Source organism: Rhinopithecus roxellana, chromosome 4, assembly GCF_007565055.1.
Source record: "Rhinopithecus roxellana isolate Shanxi Qingling chromosome 4, ASM756505v1, whole genome shotgun sequence".
Classification (NCBI taxonomy): domain Eukaryota; kingdom Metazoa; phylum Chordata; class Mammalia; order Primates; family Cercopithecidae; genus Rhinopithecus; species Rhinopithecus roxellana.
The window spans coordinates 33,078,104-33,099,603 of record NC_044552.1 but is presented as its reverse complement, the minus strand read 5'-3'; the positions used below and the strand labels follow the sequence as shown (position 1 = coordinate 33,099,603).

At 42.4% G+C, this 21,500-nt stretch overlaps 1 protein-coding gene across 3 annotated transcripts in view; it reads left to right on the top strand.

The window, feature by feature from the left end:
* The window catches only part of KIF6 (kinesin family member 6), a 385,185-nt gene that overhangs the window by 319,204 nt on the left and 44,481 nt on the right, over positions 1-21,500 (top strand). For 2 of the 3 annotated variants that reach the window (XM_010389731.2, XM_010389733.2), the window contains one exon: positions 15,426-15,476. The exons of the other annotated variant lie outside the window; for it this stretch is intronic. In XM_010389731.2, the coding sequence (XP_010388033.2) occupies positions 15,426-15,476 (51 nt within the window). The remainder of the gene's footprint in view (positions 1-15,425; positions 15,477-21,500) is intronic. 3 annotated transcript variants of the gene reach the window in all.

Sequence of the window (21,500 nt, the reverse complement as noted above, 5' to 3'; positions counted from 1 at the left end):
CAACATCTTAGCTTACCCATTGTTCACCCATTGTATTATCATCACTGGTGATTTCCTAAGATCCAGGTAAAAACCACCAATTCCTCTGAACACTGCCACACTGTTAAAATAACAACCCACAAAGGACTGCTGACGTTAGTCAGCTGACATGTAATCAATCCTTAGAAAACAGATTCCTGCGACTTCTGTGGTACAGAAAATCATTACATCAAGTATATTGTCGCCAGCAGAAAATATCCTAAGGCCCACAGTAAACTTCTCACCAGAAACTGCATATCATACACATTCATTCTTCACTGATACCCTTGACTGCAAAGAGAAAAGATTACAAATATCACCATGGAGAAGGTATCAGATCTGTTTCCAGTGACAGGCCAGAGTCAAAATCCTTTCACATGAAACTGAATGAATTCAGAAGCTTCTCCCTCACAACCCTTTTCCCCTCTCCTTGCCACACACTCACACAGCTCCCCCAAAGCAAGAACTATTTCAAGTGGCAGCCTTTGGGGATAGAGAGCAATCTTTAGATTCCTTTATTAATTCCTTGGCCACCTCTCTGGCCTCCCAATGCTGACAAAGTCTAGCTCAGGTGTGTTTGTTTTGGAGCCCACGAGGCCTAGCCAGCGTGGCCAGTATAAAGCTGTCTGAAAAATACTCGCTTTTGGTATTTTTAAGAAGGGCAAAAAGGAACACATTTAACCAGATTTCATTTCTTCAGCAGTTTGTGAGTTAGGATTGGCATGAGTTAGGAATATAATCATCCAGCCTGTGTCTGAAAGAATGCCGCCCTTTTCCAGTTTGCACAGCTTTCTTGCCTCTTGCTCGCCTTTATAAGCCACCCATCCTTGTTCCTGGAGGGGTGACAGCACTAAAGGAAATTTCTCTGAATGAGTCCCACATGTCCCAGGACTCACCAGCCTGTGACAGCCAAACAGGGTGCGTCTCCTTCTTATTCCCAAAATATTATGGCCAAAGTCCCTCCTGGCTTTACTGCTGGAAATTAATCTACTCACATCAAAGCAAGTCCCCAGACTGTGCCCAAAAGGCTCTCCAAGCACTTCCTCCAAGCACTGATCTGGAGCGCCTGCCTGAGGTCCTTCCTCTCTGTCTTCCTCATGTGCTCTCGTGCTATAGGGGCTGCTGCCTGCTGGGCATGCTGTCCTCTGATGGTGCCATTGCTAGTGGCTGCTACCAGTCCTCAAAGACCCTGTAGCCCTGGTGATGGCATCTGACTAGGCGAGGCAAACTTGAACAAGGTATTGATGGAGGTTTAAGCCTAACAGAAATGCTCCTTGGAGAGCAGCCAAAAGCTCCTTCTGGTTTCTTGGAGGGCTTTGACCCATAGGCTTCCAGCCTCATTCATGGAGGCTTCCACACACCCTCAGGCAGGCCTGCTCCAAGAAACAACCTGCTGTGGGCACAGGGCCCAACTGCCTATTTGTATATTCACTTTCTCCAGAGTACTGCCTGGACCCATAGCTCTCACATGATAATTTATAGCAGTTTGTTTTCCAAAACTCTGGGCCATTCAGTCCTCAATGACATAAGCATGTCATCAGTCAAGGTGGGACTTCCCCCAGTGACCAACAACTTGTTCCATCTTTCCTCAAAAGCAGCGTTTCTCAATGGGGTTGCCATTGGCCTGATGAGACAGGTGGTTCTTTAGTGGCAGGACCCAGCTCAGCTCACTCAGTACAATAGTGTCTTTCCCTCATTGTTGTGGCCACCACTGAGTCCCTGGATGAAAGCCTCCATTCACGTGTGAGGTGGGGACAAGATCAGACCTATGTATTCATTCCACCATTGACTGCCCACTATTCCCAAAGAGCTACAGCAGGTGCTTGGACAAGGACACATATCTACATCATCTGTATTAGTCATGGCTCTCCAGAAAAACAGAGCCAAAAGGATGTGCATAGATACAGAAAGAGAGAGGGATTTATTTTGAGGCATTGGCTTATGAGATTATAGGGGCTGGCAAGTTCAATTCGAACAGGGCAAGCCTACAAGCCGGAGAGCCAAGGAAGGGTTGATGTTGCAGGTCAAGTCCAAAGGCAGTCTGGAGGCACAATTCCTTGCGTTCTGGAGGACTTCAGTCTTTTTTCTCTTAATGCCTTCAACTGATTGGATAAGGCTCACTCCCACTATGGAGGGTCATCGTATTTTAAAAGCAACATCTAGACTAGTGTTTAAGCAAACATCTGAGCACTGTAGCCTACACGCTTTGACATATAAAACCAACCATCACAACATCCAAGTACAAGCATTACTTTTGAGGCCTAGGACAAACTGATTGAAGATTTTGTTTTAATCTGTAGCTCTGCAAACACATAATTCTGCTAAAGAAGCACCCAATCTGTGTTTCTGAACACAGAATACTAAATAGAACATCTAACTCTTACTTAGAAACATCTACCTGCATTTTGGTGATTTCATTTTTAGAGCTTCCCCCAAAATAATGGTGTATCTTTACCTTACATGTACAAACCTCAAATGCCCCATTAAAATGATTAGCTTATCTCCAACAGAGCCATGTTTTCCTTAAAAATAATATCCAGACTTTCTCATAGAAGGCAAAAGCTGCTCCTAATTCTGGGAATTTTATCTTCCCAAGTTCAAAGAATGTGAAGGTTTGGTCTCCTCCGGGCACCTGTTAGACCCTGGAGCAGCTGATGACCAATATGCTCCATTAGCTGAAATGAAATCAGCTTCTGCTGCGATGAGGATTAGAAACAACTGCTGTGCTCTGGAATGTACATTGCCACATCTCCCACGTTATAGGTAACAGTTACCCACCTGTCCCTAGCCATGAAGGAACTGAACATCCCTGTGATGGGAAAAGCCATAATGAAGGATTACGCCTTTATGTGAAAAGCAAGATTAAGTTTACAAGTAAACCTATAAAAGTGCCTACAAATATTTTTATATTCACCAAAACAAAACACTAAAACCAATACACTAAAGAATTATAATAACATTTCATTCATCATAATGGGCTCTGTATATTTAGCCTCCATTTACCATCCCCTTGGAGGCAGAAAATTTTTCAGGATCTCCCTCCCCTAAAGTTTCAATATGAAGCTTGTAAATTATTTTTATCTTTGCATATTGTGGCAATTCCTTCTCCATGTCTGTTTTTCTTCTCTGGGTATTCACTGCCTTCCTGATATTAGCCCTTGGAATTGTTGACTTCCCAGAGACACAGCACCCAGAATTGTGCCATCAGCCCTTCTTACAAGTGTTCTGATTTCCCACTCCCTCTCCTCACTCATTTTGAAGGCTGAAGAAGTGTAGTTCTCAGGCCGTGTGTACTCCAGCTTCCCTCATCTCTCAAAGCTTCATTGCAAAAACCTCCCATTTGGTTATGTTGTCTGCTTTGCCTCTTTTTTCTGGTCCTAACTCCCTAGATTTCCTTATTATGCATTATCCCCAAAATGACCAGCTTATATCCACCAGGACTGAGATCTGTAAGAAACAGAGCCATGTGTACTGGAATTTCAGGCAGGCAGAACTCAAGTTTGGGGAGGGGAAACTATGTTCTTCCTGAAATATGTCACTCCTGAAAAGCACCCTCTGTAAAATGGTGGGTGTGTCCATCTCGAACTCTCTCCTTCCTCTTTCCTCTTTGAAAATATTTAGCCTCAGAGGAAACAAAAGGAGAAAGAGCTCTGGTGTTATTTTTCTGGAATAAAATAAAGTAAAATAACAGGATGCGGATAGAAATTATTCCAGGCTCTGAAAACAGAACCATTACCACCAGCATTTCAGGAAAGCTTATTAAAAAGTCATTTACTTCCAATTACAGAAATCAATCATATTTCACTATAACAGAATGTGGAAGACCCATTACTAACTAATGGTGAATTTGAGGGTAAATAACTGATCAGAAGGCAGAAAGTTTAGTAAATATAAACTAAATTTGTAAAAAGTTGGAGTCAGCAAGTGCTGAAAGGTCATGGCTCTGCTTTGTGAAACCCTGATTTGGACGATTGCAAGGACATATGACTGTCCCCCCTTCCTCCCCACCGTGTGGGAGAGAGGCACTTCAGAAAAGTCTGCTGGGCCCACAATAACTTGTTAATTTAGGCCTGAAAGATGTGTTTCTAAAAGGGATCGGGGAAAATACAGATGTCCTGCCATACTCGAATGTGATCAAGACCTTAGAAACAATTGCAATAAGTTAGCTTGCTTCAATCCTCCATGCAGTGTTATTTGTAATCAGAGCCACCCACCTCAAAATTATTACTTTAACTAGTACCACCACCGTGACGACCACCACTCATTGTGCACCTACAATGTGCCAGGCACTCTGCTGGGAGCTTTATGTACATTGGGTCTAATTCTTGCAACAACCTTGCAAGGTTGGTGTTATCACCCTATTTTAATGAAGAAATTGAGGCTCAAAGGGATTAAGTAGCCTAGGGTCACAGGTAGGAAGTGTCAGTACAAGTCTACCTGCTCCCAAAGCCCATGTGTTTTCCATTATTGTAGGCCCAGGATTCCCTCTGCAACTTCTCCTGCAATTTTCCACTCCCTCTTCGCTGATGGGCCTTCACTGCTGTTCAGTTGTCTCTGAAGGCCAGCCACCTTTCTCTGGCTTCCCACTCCACCACAGTTTCCCAGTGCACCTGCTGGGCTCAGTCCCCGTTGGCTCCCTTGGATCGTTTTCCTGAGATGCACTAATATGTCCACCCCATGCCACTCCCATGTAGGTGAGTGCAGAGACAGAGCACAGGGAGCCTCACAGATTCAATGGTGGGTCTGGCCCATCGCACCAGAAAGACGCAACATGTATACGCAGCATCTAAAAATGACTTTTGAACCTGGAAGCTGAAACCATTTCCATTCAGTTTTGTCTTTTATTCACAAACTCACTAACACATTTCTCCTAATCTCCAGTCTCTTCAGATGGAGAACAATTCCCACATCACGAAGCACCAACTCTGTGTTAGGCAATTATTTTACAGGCCAGCTGGAAGTTTGGCCAGCAGTGAGCCTTAATTGGGGCTTGTTTTTTCCCACTGACTTTTTTTTAAGCACTAACTGATTTAAAATTAAATGAGTAGAATCAAGTTTTATTTTGGAGTGAAAGAGTTGATTATTTATATCAAAGAGCCATGTAAAACTTGCTGTTTTCTTGTTGGAAGCCAAGTTTTTAAAAGTATGTACACTGCAAAATCAAACATCTCAGTGCTTGGGGTTGATTTTATGTCCCTGCAGTGAACCTGCCCTCCACTTCCCAATTAGTGAGAGGCCCTACAAACTAGCCTCCAGTGCAAATAGGAGCATGTTGGGAACAGATGGAATATACCTGTCTCACCCCCACTGGAGAAGAGGAGCTTCGAATGCCCTCAGGTACTCTTAAGAGTGTACCCTGGGCTACTTATGGGGATATAAGGATGGAAATCACAGGCAGTGGCTACCCGGGCCCTGCCCTCACCCCAGACAGCATTTCTGGCAACCGGAACCACATCTTCAAACAGTAAGAATGTTTGTGAACTACAGCTACTCCTACAGGGCAGGCCTTGGAAGCTGGTTATATCCCCCCATGCTGATATAAGAACTTTCAAGCATCTAAAGTAACATCTTTTGAATAGATGCCAACATAATCATAAGCCCTCAGCTCCCTGAGATGTTTAGTATTTAACAATTCATGCTGGTCGCTGAGCTGAAAATTTTCCTAATGCTTACCCACTTGCATCTCCATGTTTGTTTGAGCTTTTAACAAATGGGCTTACTTAATTCTCTGAATCTGTTTATGTAATAGTATCACATACAGAAATAGTGATATCAATAAGCTTCTTAGCTTAATTACACATATACAATAGCCAATTGCTTGAGCTTCAGACAGAACGTGCTAATCTTGTGTGATTATTTTGATTACTTGGGTAGCCCAAATGAATATCCCAGAGCAAAAGAAATTGGGTCTCCCAGACATGGTATAATTTGGATCATCTTTTTATAAATGAGAGCATTCCCCAAAATGTGATCACCATGTACTGTCATAATGATAAGAAAGGAGCTGTCTTGAAAAGCCCAGACTACTGTCTGGTGTTTTCCTCCCAAGCTGAAATGCTCATTAATTACCAGGCACATCCTCCTCCACAGGATGGGCCCAAGGTGATGGGGAGCTCTTGAGAAAATCCCCATGGGGGGAAATCAAGACAAGTTCCAGTGATGTTTTTCTAGAAAGTATTGATATCTTTTTAAATGAGCTGCTTTCCCCCTTTCTCTGCGACTTCATTGTGTTATCAACTGTGATGTTTAGCATACTAAATGGAAGAAGACTCTTGAATTCTGGAGAAATGAAGTGTCAGTTGGAATAAGGCAGCTTAAAAACATTTGCCTAGCATTTAGGCCACTCCTGGTCTCCCACTGTATGTTCCATGCTGGACCTTTCTCTCTGAGGAACCCAGGGGAGGACCTGTTGCCGTGACCTCAAGAAGGGAAGAAGGCTTCTCAGAGGTACCCAAGCCAGTGGAAATCCCTTACTGTCTTGGGCTCCCTCTGACCCTCTGTCTTCCACCTTCACTTCTTTGCAAGACTGCTGGTGAATAACACAGCTCTGCCAAATAATCTGATGCTGAAACCCTCCTTATTTCCCCTATCCCTGTCACTGAGACTTAGATTATGAATATTTTCAGCGAGCACACATGGCAGATGACATCACATGTGTGGCAGGTGCCCAAGAGCAATTTCCAGTGTGCTATAGTAACATCACATTTCCCTATCAAGGAAGTGCAGTGGGTATATAATTTTTATTTCTTTTTATAAATATATACAAATACAGCTTTTATATGAATCGTAAATCATGTGCCCTTATTAAAGTACATTTTCTCTTTTTTTTAATCTTGCCTGGCTTCATCCTCTCCTACCCAATTCATTCTCCACCCGACTTCCACCCTCAGTAACCTGTCATAGCATTATAGATATTCATTCACATAACCTCTGTGGTCACATGATCATATGTATACATATATATGCACAAGGGCATATATGCGTGCACAAACACACACACACACACAGTTATTTACATACATATAGGTAAAGCTCTTGCCACTGTTTGTTTCACCAAACACAGGATCATTTATACCCCATTCTTTGATTCTTTTTTTCTTCTTCCTTGTCTTCTGTTGAATTGTTAAAATGTTGGCATTCCCTCCCCACAACACCCATCCCTTGCCTTTTTTTCTGATCTTCTATTGATTTGGCTGCTATTGTACATATTTTTATTCTTCTAGAGTTAAAAAGTAACTATAACAATGTCTGTAGTTGTTCCAAATATATCCTCCTCCCAATCACAGCCAGGGTTACAGCTCGCATTAACTCCCCGCTGAACATCTCGTTACTTTATCTTCACTGTGTTATTATTGCCTAAAGGGTTAGTTTTCAGATACACACACACACACACACACACATACACACAGAGGGTTTTTAATGGTCAAATAATTAAATATTTTTACTTAAATATTTAATTTACATTTTTTGCTATTATTTCTTTTATCCCCCACCTGTGTGTTTATTTTTCTTCTTGCTGATCATAACAACTTTCACACTTACATAGTTTTTATTATATGTCAGGAACTCCTTAAGTACTTTACACATGTGACCTAATTCAGTTCTCACAGCACAAATGCTGTTATAATCCCCATTTTTTAGACGTCAAAACTGAGGCACACTGACATTCAGTCACTTGCAGGAGGTTACACAGTAGTGGCCCAGCTGGATGCAAACCCAAGGGGGTCGGCTCAAGAGTCCATGCACTCACCCTCCACCCTTGGTTGCCTCTCAGTTGAGTTCTTTTAGGGAGAGAGGGTCTGTGGGTGGTAAATGCTCTTTGTCCTCTTATGACTGATAATGTCTTTACTGAGCCCTCACCTATGAATGATAGTTTGGGTATGAATAAAATTCACGTTGACAGCTGTTTCCCTCCACTATCTCCTGGCACCTGCAGTTGTCACTGAGGGTGGGCGGTCATCTAAGTTGCTCCTTTGCAGGTCCCCTGGAAGCTGTTAATAGTGGTTCTGTTTCCCTGAAGTTCTGTAATTTTACTATGATGTGTCTGGAGGTGGATTTATTTTTATTTATCCTGCTCAATATTCAAACTGCACTTTCAACCCAAGGGCTTATATTTTTCTCGAATGCTGGAAAATCTCAACTGCCATCTCTTCAAATACTGCTTCTTTACAATTTGCCTCCATTCTCTTCTAGAATTCTAGGCAAATTAGGAAGCCTCTCAGTCTCTTCTCCATGACTTTTAACTGCTTTCCCCATTTTTATCTCTTGCTTTCTGTGCTGTGTTTGAGTGAGTTTTTCCAACTGTCTTCCAATTAACTAATTCACTTTTGAAATTTACCCTGTCTAGAGTTTATTCCCTTACTCTCTGTACTTTTTATTCATTTCAATGACTAGTTTTTATCTTAAAATTTCTGTTCTATCCACCTATTCTTGTATCATTTATACCTATTTGTCACATATTTCTTATTCTTTTTAAAGAAAATATATCTCTTCATTAATCTCGTTAAGTATCCTCAACATATTTTAAGGTCTTTGCCTTGGGCAGATAGACTAGCTCAATCATTATGGAGGGCAGCACTCAAATTAATTTCACAGATCTGCTAAGAACCAGCAGAGAAATTTTCTTACAGACTTATAAGACTACGTGCTTAGGGATGGTCATCACAGCACTGTTGGCGTTAGTGGGAGTGAGGTGCAATCCAGTTGTTCAACTATCAAAAAATGGAAGTAAAAGTTGGGGTGCATTCTTTGGAATGGATGTAGCAGTCAGAAACTGAGAATTAGATGCATATACAGCAAAACAGATGTCAAAAACAGTACTAATAAATAAGAAACAGAATGAGATCTATAGCACAATATTACTTTCACAGCTTAAAACTACACAGAAAACTTGAATACAAATTGTAAGAACACCTACAATAAGAACACATACATCAAACAAATTAGAATGGTTGCCTGTTGGAAGAAGAGGAGAATGAGAATAGGACATGAGGCATGAAGTATGAGGGTCAAAGTACACGTATACACACACACACACGCACACACACACATATATAAATGCTTATGTATACATACATCTATACATACAAACATATAGGAGAGGCATTGCCCAGGCTAATGCAGATGGCGTACCCTAAACTGAAGAGTAAAATTAACTCAAGCCTCTGTGGTTCTGCATCAACAAATGTCTTCATCTGCCTGCCCAGAAAATTACTTTCATCTGTAACTAATTCATGTTCCAACTATTGACTTGACTATCTTTTTTTAGCATTAGATTTATTCATATATTTTGGCATTTTGGTGGGCAGGCCCATTTTTAATGAAACACGTTTTATTTATTTCTCTTACTCTCTTTCTCTTTGTGTTCATCCCTCTCTGGCTGACAGATCCTCCAGGACCCCAATCCAAAATCAGCTCCAGTAAAGACAATTTGGAGTGCCTGCTCCATAACAGAACTGGAGATGAGCAGACCCTGTCTAGAGCCCGTGAGCAGCTGGGCTTGGCAACTGGAGAGAGGCTGAGTTTGTACATTTCTTCCTCCTTTGGCTTGCATTGAGTTGGAAACCATAGCCCCAAGCAACATCTGGTGCACGTTTTTTTCAGTCCCCTTTCACTCACAGATTGGGTGATAGGGAGTCTCACTTCAACCCTCAGCTTCAAACAATGTGCCTGACTCTTACCCTGTTTTGCATGGCACCCTTTTAGTCACCTTCCTACTTCTACCAGTGCTTTGCATGCTCAAGGCCTCAGCTCCACTCGCCATTTTTGCATTTCCATCCTACTTCTGGTCTTCAGAAATATGTCTCATAATCAAATCCAGCAATGTCTTCCTGATAGTCTCTTTTCTATTTTATCCACCACTGCTATGGTGAGAAGAGGTATTTCCTGCCTCAATACATTTTCAAAGTATACCAACAAGTTTGGATAAAGCCTGATGAAATACATATTAGCAAGGGGGACATGAATATGTCTGATTTTAGGGTTTCAAAGAATTTACATCCTCCTGTTAGTTGGAAATCCGTGTAAGGATTACACAATTTATTCTAGGCCCATTATTTTTACAAATAGCCTCACACACAGCCTTTAGGGATCTAACCTTAGGTTATCATGATCCTCTGTGTTAGCACAAAAAAAAAAAAAAAAAAAAAAAAAAAAAAAAAAAAAAAAAAAAAAAAAACTGGCTTCTCACATCACAGCTGAAATTGACACTCTGAGTTCAGAGCCTCTAACTAGACCTTCTGTTTCAAAGAGGCCCCTCAGGCAGGAAACATATTCTACATATTCTCCCCACACCCCAGTTCTACTCTAGTAGTATAGTCAGACAGACAAATAGCGTTTACCTGGGTCCAGAGCTCTTAGTAATTACCCAGGACCCCAGACTCCAGTATGAATACAACTCAGGCTTCCCCAGCCCTAGTCCTCCACTCAACCCTCCCTTGCCACTCCTGTCCCAAACCAGTACGTACTTGGCTTCTGCATTCTTGTCCCAGCAGTTCTGTCAGACTGGAGTGCCCTTCCCAAGCGCACCTTAACACCCTTGCTCTTTTCTGAGCCTACTCAATTCGCCTGTAGTGATTATGCCTTTCCCAATGTCTCCTTTCCTCCTCTAAGTGTATCTCTACCGTTGATTTGACATTTAGCCACTTGACCTGTCATCTTAACCACGTAGTACCTTCCAATATGTCTGAAAGTGCCTGAATACCTAAAACTAGCGTGATATATCCTACATGCTGGTGCATTATCCCTTGCTCCTCCGAAAGATCTTGAGATATAGTAAAGCAGATATTATTGCAGTTATAGTATTTTTCCATTTTTCAAATGATAACATTGAGGCTTAGAGATGTTAATTAGCCCATTCAACTAAGAAGCAGCAAAACTGAAATTTGAACTCAACTCTGTCTACCTCCAGATTTGTAATTATTTTCTCTTTCTTTTCTTTTTTTTTTTTTTTTTTTTTTTTTTGAGACAGTCTCATTCTGTTGCCCAGGCTGGAGTGCAGTGGCGCAATCTTGGCTCACTGCAACCTCTGCCTCCCAGGTTCAAGTGATTCTCCTGCCTCAGCCTCCCAAGTAGCTGGGATTACAGGCACCCATCACCACACCCGACTAATTTTTGGATTTTTAGTACAGATGGAGTTTTGCCATGTTGACCAGACTGGTCCTAAACTCCTGACCTCAGGTGATCCACCCACCTTGGCCTCCCAAAGTGCTGGGATTACAGGCATGAACCACCATGCCCGGCCCAGATTTGTAATTATTTTCTAGAATAACTGAAATGGCAAAGAGGTTTTGCTTCATCTCAAGTCCAACTTCAAGTGATGGGCTGTAGCTGCCCAGAGTGCTGTGTGGGAGAGCCAAACTCAGGCTCAGCAGGAAAGCAAACCATCCCTGATGGAGGAGCAAGACCAGCCATTGGTCCAGCGTTTAAAAGAGCACACAGGCCACCTCTTTGCTGATCCCCGTACCGCACTGACTTTCCTAGGCCAGGATAGAGCCTTCTACGAGTGTGTATATTCCACAGCACACAGAACATAGTGTGTAACCTATAGTAGACGAGAGATAAGTATTTATTGTTTGATAGCAGCATAAACATGTTGAATGAGGCACAGCATCCCAGAAATTGCAGGAGCAGCAGACAGCCACTCAGGGAGTCGTAAGCGAATAGCGCTCCTCCGGGCCAGCCAAGCAGTGTTCACTTGGTGAACAATCTCAAAGTAGCATGCATGCAAAATAAAGTGTGAAGCTTATGAAAAATGGTTTTATTCAGAAGACTGAACATTGATGTAAAAAAATCAGTTTCACTTCTGCATGATGATAATACTTTCCCTAGAACTACTCAGTAACAGAAAAAAACCCATACACCACACAGAGCACCACCTCCACATACCCCGCTCGCGGTCATATTTAAGGTCACCCATCTCCTCTGGAGCTTTCCCATGGATTGCTGTAAGCTCTGCTCCCCGCTGCCATCCCCACTCCATCAATTAATGAATCAGAAGGGAGAGAAGGTGTTTCTGGCATGTACTGTGGTAAATTACTGGAGGAAAAGTTACTAATGATGGACACTCCTGCAGGCAGCGCATTCCTTCCCTCCCCTACCCTTTTGCTTTTCAGCCTCAATCTGGGCTCCCTACTTCCCTCCCAGACTGTCTCCAGCCTCAGGCTGGGAGTCCTCTGTTTCCATTTCATCTCTTTTCCATACCTCTGGATGGGGATGTGTCCAGGAACCCAGGCCAAAACCAGCAAATTTATCACCGTAGTAATGACAGCAAGCTGCATGCTGAGTGAATTCTGCAATCCCCCTCAACTCCTTCTTTTGCCAAAACCCAGGAAGCGGCAAGATCCAGCAGGTTACAGACTGTTATCTGCACATGAAGAATAGCTCTGTTAGAAATGCAATTAGGTATCAGCCATAAGGCTATTTTCGGAAGCTTGTTTGGTGGGGGCAGGGGAAACTTGCACATGCAGTGGGAGATGTTAGTCAATTCACCAACTCTGAGTTTCAAAATTGTGATGTACCAGGTTGAGTGCACCTACTCTGGTCGAGGCATGGGGTTGGGAGGCACAGACTTGAGGAAGCATGTGTCAGGAGGCCCATTGTCAGGGAGGCTTATTATTGGGGAGACTTATTATCAGGGAGGTAGTTTTCCAGGGAGCAGTGCAAACCAGTGTGTGCTCTAAAGGAGCAAGCCGCTGTCCAGGCTCATTAGGAAGGCAGTACCCAGGCATATGAGAAGCTCGTGGTATATGGCTGTGCCTGATACCCAGGAAACAGGCAGGTCACCAAAGCGTCACTGACTCTCCATACTGCAGGATTAAAAAGCTTTTGATGACTCACTGTAAATCAAGAGATGTTTCTAAATGGTGTGTTGCATTTGTCACAGCAATATCTCCTTTTATTTGGAGCATGCATGTGCTATCCTGTCTTACAATTTAATTCAGCAGTGTTTGATGCAGCCTAGAGTCTCAGTCCAGCAGCAGCCTTATGTCCCCAACGTCTTTACTCTGCTCATATGGACAATAAGGGTCAAATCGCAGAGTGGGGAAAAGATCCATTTGGGGCTGTGGCTGGCTCAGGTGTCAAAGTCATTTTCCTGTTGGATCCAGGTTCACCAATACTCATCATTGGGTCAAGTTTCCTCTTCCCCAAATCCGCCTCAGCACACTCCTGAAGTTCCCACCCTTCCCCCACATGGAATAAGGGTGCAATTATTGCTTAGGCCCAATGCCTGCCATGCTCTCTATGCATAATTTTCTCCAGTGGGGACACATGGAAACCAAGGCACAGACATGCAGGTGCCCCAGACCCTTACCCAAGACAATGATGTGCCTGGAGATAGTGGCCTCCGAGGTATCACCTAAGGACTGGTAATGTTTGGCCTCCACAGAGGGCAAGTCGAAGTAGAGAAATCAGTCAAAGCATCCTCAGATGTGTGAAGGGCCCTCACCGCCAGTGACAGAGGATCTTTTTCTGTGCTGATCCAGAGAACAGGCCAGGCACACAACTGAAGGTTATAGGGAAGCAAATGCAACTTCACATAATTAATTCCTTATATATATCTTAATGGAATTGCTCGAATACATACAAGTCCGAAGGGAAATGCTCATTTCCTTCTGTAGAAGGGATTCCTAAATTGGGTGCAAAGTTGAACGGAATGACCTCTGCCATCTCTCCCAATTGTAACATTCTAGGAGTGCCCTAGAACTCTCCGTAAGTGATAAAGTCTCTTGTGACTGCTTCCTCGTCTACTCATCTTTTGAATTCTCAATTCAGCTATAGCCTTGGAGGTATAGAATGTACTTACGTGAGGAAAGAAATATCTTAAGCAAGGAAGCAATGAATTTTCCAGGCTTTCTTGGAATCCCCCAGTGGCCTGATCACATCCCCCAAATGGGACATGCCATACAGACAGCACTGACATTTTAATAAGTGTGCTGAGTCCTTGGACATAAACAAACTCCGGGCTGCTGTTTCACCCATCCTTCATGCACGAAATCATGGAATTTTAGAGATGGAGGACGCCTGGAGGTCATTGCCTCCCAGATCCTTCCCAGGGCAGGAATTCTCACTCTAACAACCCAACAGATGGTCACCCAGCTTCTGCTTGAACACTTTCAGGAAGGGGCTCACTGCTTTGCCAGAAGATTTAATCCATTTTGAGACAACTTAATCCATTTTGAGATAGTCCTCATTGTGAGCTGTTTCTTCCTTCTATTAAGCCCCAAGTCTGCTTTCATTTGACTTGATTTCTGCCCTCAGGAGTAAGATAAAAATAAAGCTTTTTCTAATTCATATGACAATGTTCAGATATTCAAAGATAGCCATTATCTCAATTTCTCCTCTCCAAGTCTTGTCTTCACATCTAAATGTCTCAGGTCACCTTAAATATTTCTCGTATGGCATGGTTTCAGACCCCTCACCATTCCAGTCACCATCTTCTGAATATTTTCTATTTTGCAAATGTTCCTTTTGAAGAGTAACTCCCAGAACAAATACTAGGTGAGGTCTCCTCACTTGTAGAGCCGAGTGGAACTATCACCTCCCTGAAGGGAACTATCACTGTTCTCTGGTCACCATACCTTTATTAATGTAAACTAGAATTATATGAGTTTCACACCAAATGACTAACTATTAGGGTTATTGTCAGCTAAAACCACCATCTTTTTGTATTTGACACAGTTTCATATAGCTTAAAGAAAGATGTGGATTTTAAAGTAGGTCTAAAAATTATTAAAAGACCAAATTCTGCTTTTCCCTTTATTAATAATAGAAAAAACCGGCCGGGTGCGGTGGCTCAAGCCTGTAATCCCAGCACTTTGGGAGGCCGAGACGGGCAGATCACTAGGTCAGGAGATCGAGACCATCCTGGCTAACACGGTGAAACCCCGTCTCTACTAAAAAAATACAAAAAACTAGCCGGGCGTGGTGGCGGGAGCCTGTAGTCCCAGCTACTCAGGAGGCTGAGGCGAGAGAATGGCGTAAACCCGGGAGGCGGAGCTTGCAGTGAGCTGAGATCCGGCCACTGCACTCCAGCCTGGGCGACAGAGCGAGACTCCGTCTCAAAAAGAAAAAAAAAAAAAAAAAATAGAAAAAACCATTTAGGAGAATCGGGGCCTCAGCAAAAGTTATGGGTGACAGACTAAGATACTTGAATCCTAAGATGATTGAACTCAAGGGTGAAATGTGTGTTTGCACTAATGTGCCAGCACCTAGGCCTTTGCAACCTCTTCTTCCAACACAATCTAGGAACCATGGAAGGGCATTTCTTGAAAGCTATGCCTGCTTTTGTCTCCCTTACTCTACCTTTTTTTTTTTTTTTTTTTCTGTAGCTTGCCACATGCTTCTGAGGCAGTCTTCCTCCAGCCCACTGGAAACCCACTGGTAGTTTTCTTTTGTGTCTTTGGCAGGTCACCTGAAGGAAGAAATCACCCAGCGGCATATACAGCAAGTAGCCCTAGGTAGGTACAAAGTAGAATCTGCAGGAAGAGGATGAAGGTAATATAAACTGATCTGATTTTAGGAATCCAAACACAGCTAAAAGATAACCCATTTAAAACCCTCTCTGAAGTTAAGGATGGCAAGGGTTGCTATCCACTTAGCTTTCCTTGGATGGCCCCCCGCAACAGGATCTGTTTCCCCAGCCTGTGTTCTTGCGCCTGGCCATCAGCACCTGGCACCCCACCCTTCCAACTGTTGCCTCATCCTCCCCTCCTTTCCCACCCCACATCCCCACCTAAATTCACCCACTGTGTCCCAGATCCTCAGGGTCCTATCTGAGCTTTTGAGAGCCACTACTAACTAATCCTAACAGAAATAGTTAATGATGAAAACAGCATTTGTTTACAGACCTGTGTCTATTGCTCAGCTTCATATGCAATCTCCTTTCATCCACAGCAGTGCAAAGAGGTAAGTGCATTTACCAGATGGGGGAGATGCCGTGCCTTCCCAAGGTCATGTAGCCAGTGAGTGTTGAAACAAGGATTGGAACACAACTCTGTTCCAAGTTTGGTTCTGTTAGCCCTCATGCTGTTTACTGCCCACTGCAGTGATCAACCCGCTTTAATGCATGAAGAATGCAAACACTAAACCAGTACGGTCATATTCTAAGAGGCCCTTGGCACCTTTTAAGCAGTGGACATCTGTAGAAAACACCCTTTTTTGATATGTGACCCAATGAAGTCAGCTGGGAGAAGAGTATAGCTTGCAGAGGACTGATGGAGTGGGTATCCTAGGTAGAACCACCTCATTTCCTCTCCAGCTAGCTGGGATCAACAATTTATGGAAAGCTTTGATTAAATAAGAAATTCATGTATTTCAGACCACAAAAGCTCCCCTTGAGTTGGCATGGACCCTCAATTACCTGTAATCGGAGAAATCCAGCACCCAGGGCCAATGGTGGAGAAATGGAGGAGAGCCTCTAAAGTCATGACGATGGCTCATTTGACTTTGGTAACTTGTATCATTAGGAAGGTTGGTTGTTTCATTTCAGTGGTAATAATGATGATATAGAATAAATACTGATTACATCAGGAACATAGAACAAGGGCACCTAAGCCACAGCGACTGGAGCTCTGAGCTTCCCACTGTTGGCCCTGGGACTGAGGGGTCAGGTACACTGCCCTCCCCACACCAGAGACTTGGGCACACACTTAGAATTGATATTCTGCAAAGTGTCTTCAACAAAGAGCCAGGCTGCCCCAGGGCCCTTCCCAGACTTGGGAAGGCAGAATGACCTCTGCTGGAAAACTGTACCAAGGTGACCTTATAGGCCTCTGTATCCTGCTTCATGCTCACCCTGGCAGGTCCCTGGGTATGGAGTCGTCCCCAAGGGCTGCCACCTGGCCGTGAAACATCTGCCCTCTTCTTCAGCCTTCACGTTACTGGTTAAATAGGAACAACAATGTAGGAAGTCCTTAGCCAGAGCAATTAGGCCAGAGAAAGAAATAAAACGCATCCAAACAGAAAAGAAGAAGTCAAGTTATCTCTCTTTGCTGATATGACTATATACCTAGGAAACCCTAAAGATTCTGCCAAAATACTCCAAGACCTGATAAACTACTTCAGCAAAGTCTCAGGATACAAAATGAATGTACAAAATCAGTAGCATTTCCATACACCAAAAACTTTCATGCTTACAATCAAGAATGCAATCCCATTTACAATAGCCATAAAAAAACTAAAAATATCCAGGAATGCACCTAATGGTGAAGGTGAAAGATCTCTATGAGGAGACCTGTAAAACACTGCTGGAAGAAATCACAGACAACACAAACAAATGGAAAAGCATTCCATGCTCATGAATTGGAAGAATCAATATTGTTTAAATGTCCAAAACAATCTACAGATTCAGTGCTATTTCCATTTTTACCAATTGTCATTTTTACCAATTACCAATGTCATTTTTCACAGAATTAGAAAAAAGCTATTCTAAAATTCATATGGAACCATAGAAGAGCCTAAATAGCCAAGGCCATCCTAAGCAAATAGAACAAAGCTAGAGGTATCACATTACCCAATTTCAAACTAAACTACAAGGCTACAGTAACCAAAACAGTATGGTATTAGTACACAACCAGACATATAGACCAATGGAACAAAATAAAAACTCCCGAAATAAAGCTGCACACCTACAACCAACTGATCTCCAACAAAGTCAACAAAAATAAACAATGGGGAAAGAACATCCTATTCAATAAATAGTGCTGGGAAAACTGGCTAACTATTTGCAGAAGAATGAAACTAGACTCCTACCTCTAACCATATACAAAAATGAACTCAAGATGGATTAAAGACTTAAATGTAAGACTTCAATCTGTTAAAATTCTAGAAGAAAACCTAGGATATACTTTTCTAAACATTGGTCTAGGCAATAAATCTATGATGAAGACCCCAAAAGCAAATGCAACAAAATCAAACATAGACAAATGGAACTTAATTAAACTAAAGAACTTCTGCACAGCAAAAGAAACTCTCAAAAGAGTAAATAGAGAACCTACAGAATGGGAGAAAATATTTGCAAACTGTGCATCCAATGAAGGATTAATACCCAGAATCTATAAGGAACTTAAATGAATGAATAAGAAAAAAAAAAACCTATTAAAAAGTGGGCAAAGACAGGAACAGACACTTCTCAAAAGAAGACATACAAGTGGCCAAGAAACATACAAAACAATGTTCAACATCACTAATCATCAGAAAGATGCAAATCAAAATCGCAATGAGATACCATCTCACACCAGTCAGAATGGTTACTGCTAAAAAAGTCAAAAAATAACAGTGTTGGCAAGGTTGCAGAGACAAGGGTATATTTATACACTGCTGGTGGGAATGCAAATTATTTCACCTCCTCTGGGAAGCAGTTTGGAGATTTCTCAAAGCTCTAAAAATAGAACTGCCATTCAACCCAGCAATCCCATTACTGGCTGTATACCAAAAGAAAAATAAATTCTTCTACCAAAAGACACATGCACTGAAACATATGTTCATTGCAGCACTATTCACAATAGCAAAGACATGGAATCAATCTAGGTGCCCATCAATGGTGGATTGGATAAAGCAAATGTGGTACACATCATGGAATACTACACAGCCATAAAAAAGAACAAAATCACTCCTTTGCAGCAACATGAATACAGCTGCAAGTCATTACCCTGAATGAATTAACTCAGGAACAGAAAACCAAATATCGCATGTTCTCACTTGTAAGTGGGTGCTAAATCTTGAGTTCACACAGACATAAAGATGGAAACAACAAACATCAGAGACTCCAAAAGGAGGGAGGGAGGGAGGGAAGAGGGCAAGGACTGACAAACTTCCTATTAGTTACAATGTTCACTACCACGGTGACGAGATCAATACAAGCCCAAACCTCAGCATCATGCAATGTACCCTTGTAATAAACCTGCACATGTACCCCTCTATCTAAAATTTAAAAATGGAAATTTAAAAATAAAGAAACAATGATGTGAAAAATACCACTCAACTCTAGGGGCAATTTTCATCTTCGGTCTGGGAAGCCATATCCATGGCTTTGTGGGCAAGAGATCTTCCATCCTTTCTGCTGCCCAGTCCCCTCCCCTCCCAGGGATGGTCCTTGCAGCTGGAGCAGACACTCCCTGGGCCTTTGGAAAACTGCTGTATGTTTTCAATCACAGGCTTGTGCCTTAATTCCTCTGCTCATCTCTCTGGGAGTCTTCTGAATTACAGCAGGTGTCAGGTTCAGCAGCGCCTAGCTTTGCCTGAAGTAATCAGCAAACTTCAAACGGAAAGCACTTTGGCTGGAAGTCTAATTAAGAGTATTTGAAATACCTATTTATTTTAAAAGCATACTATCCCAATTAGAGAAGAAGTGTTAACATCTCCCAGCTGCCATTCTGAGATTAAATGCCATGTTGCCATCCAAACTCCTTAGGAGGTTGTCTGATGGAGATTTGGAACTGCCAGAGCTTGTGTGTCCCAAGTGGCCACATCTCAGATGGGAAGTCTCCTCACTGAGAGAAACCTCTCAAGACAGATTGTTTATAGAACCTTAACCCTCACCCTTCAGCCTAGCAGTTGGGCTGAAGGCTAGGACAGAGGGCTCCTGTAAGAGTAAAGGCAGCCTACTCAGTATATTTGGATTCCCTGATGTTTTATAATTCAAGCTTCAGATCTAAGAGTAAAGAAGTGACTCAGTGGTACACCCCCTTTCATTTCTGTCTTTTTTGTGTATCTTGTACTACTGTCACCCTTTTCATTCTGTTCCTTTTGTCTGCTTCTTTTCACTTTCTCTCACTTTCCATTCTCAGCATCTCCTCTGCTACTGTTTCTTTCTTTTGCCTACATGTTCCATGATTTCATGAAAGTGTGGGTGTGATTGGTTTGGGTTTGTTGTGGGGAAGGGTGATGAGCAAGTTGCATCAAGAGAGTTTTTCTTATATGTTTTGCATAAGAATATGTCTCTGGATGTGTAAGTAGATGTGTGCCCAGGGAAATTTCTATAAAGGCAATTCCATATCCCCAAGGAACAAAGACGTAGTGGTGATGTGAGAGGCACCATTTGGAAGAAATCATCCATGGATGATGATAAGCCATTCCCAGTGGTGTGCTGAGCTGGCTCAGTCCATAAAAGCATAAATTGTTAATACTCCAGGAATTTGGGGAGCCATTTTTAAACAAAGATGTGATTAAAATTAAATTAGATAAGTTTATGATTAAATAAGTTATATTAAGAAAGGTAACAAGTACTGAAAATTCACCACTTCCTAATTTACTACACTGTGTTATTATCTGTGCTTTTGAAGTGATCTGTATCCATGTATCTGTGTGGTGGGAACACTGTGCGATGGTGCGCTGCTGTGCCTCTCTTCCCAAATCCACATTTAGTGACATCACCCTGGTGGCTTAAAATCAGCCATGCTGGAAATATTTACACCAAGGATATTGGCAAGTATTATAAATGGGACTTTTTTTTTTCCCAGAGAGTGGCTGTTAAACATTTGCCACCACACCAATGGCATATGGATGGCCCTTTCAAGGCTGTGTGTGTGTGCATGCATGCGTGACTGTGCATGTGCTTTTATGAGGATTTGTACTCTTTCTTGGCTGAAAATCAAGACTATGGTTCTTTCTTCATCTATGACTCACCCAAGATACATCAGGAAGCATAAACATCTACCGAATCCTGGTCCTTTTAAAACTTAGTGAACAGGAGAGCTAATGAAGACAAAAAGGAGGCTGAAGAAGTATTGGGCCCTGTGAGCTCCCTAGATGTGACGGTCAGAGCTGGGGGTGTCTTTTAAGACAAATTTCAACCATTTCTAAGAACATCATCAGGTCTCAGAGGAGGGCTGACTCCCACACACTGTTTCAGGAAACAATAGAACAATGTTATTTTTAAATTAGGCATCATTTGGAAATGATACTAACTTAACTAGATTCAGCTAGCTGAGCTGAGAGTGCTTTGCTGAATTCAGTTGTGTGTGTTTTTACCACTTTACTGTACTATCAACCCCAAATGATTTAGTATTGTTGATAATGCAGATGAGACTAATCAGCAAATGTTTCTTGAGTACTTTACCATGTGCCAGGCATGTTACTGAGTTCTCTACATGGGTTTCCTCTTTAATGCTCACATCCCCATGACGTGGATGTTACTGTTATCCTCACTTTACAGTTAAGGCCCAAAGGGGTTAAGAAAATCTGCCTAACTTTGCTCAGCTATGGATGCAAGGCCAGCAGCCTGGGTCCAGAGCAGTGCTCCAACCATCACACTGCACTGCCCTTAGCACTTTGCCAGGCATCATGGAATCCACAGAGGGCTGTATCCAGTGCCTGTCCTCAAAGAGTCTCCAATCTAACCAGGATGAGTAGGCATATGCATAAAAAGACAACTCCTTTCTTTTAAGTATCAGATTCAGTGACCTAAATTTTTCCATTCACTGTCCTCTTTCCACTGTAGTCACAAAACTAATTCAACCTTGACCTCCTCCATGAAGCCTTCC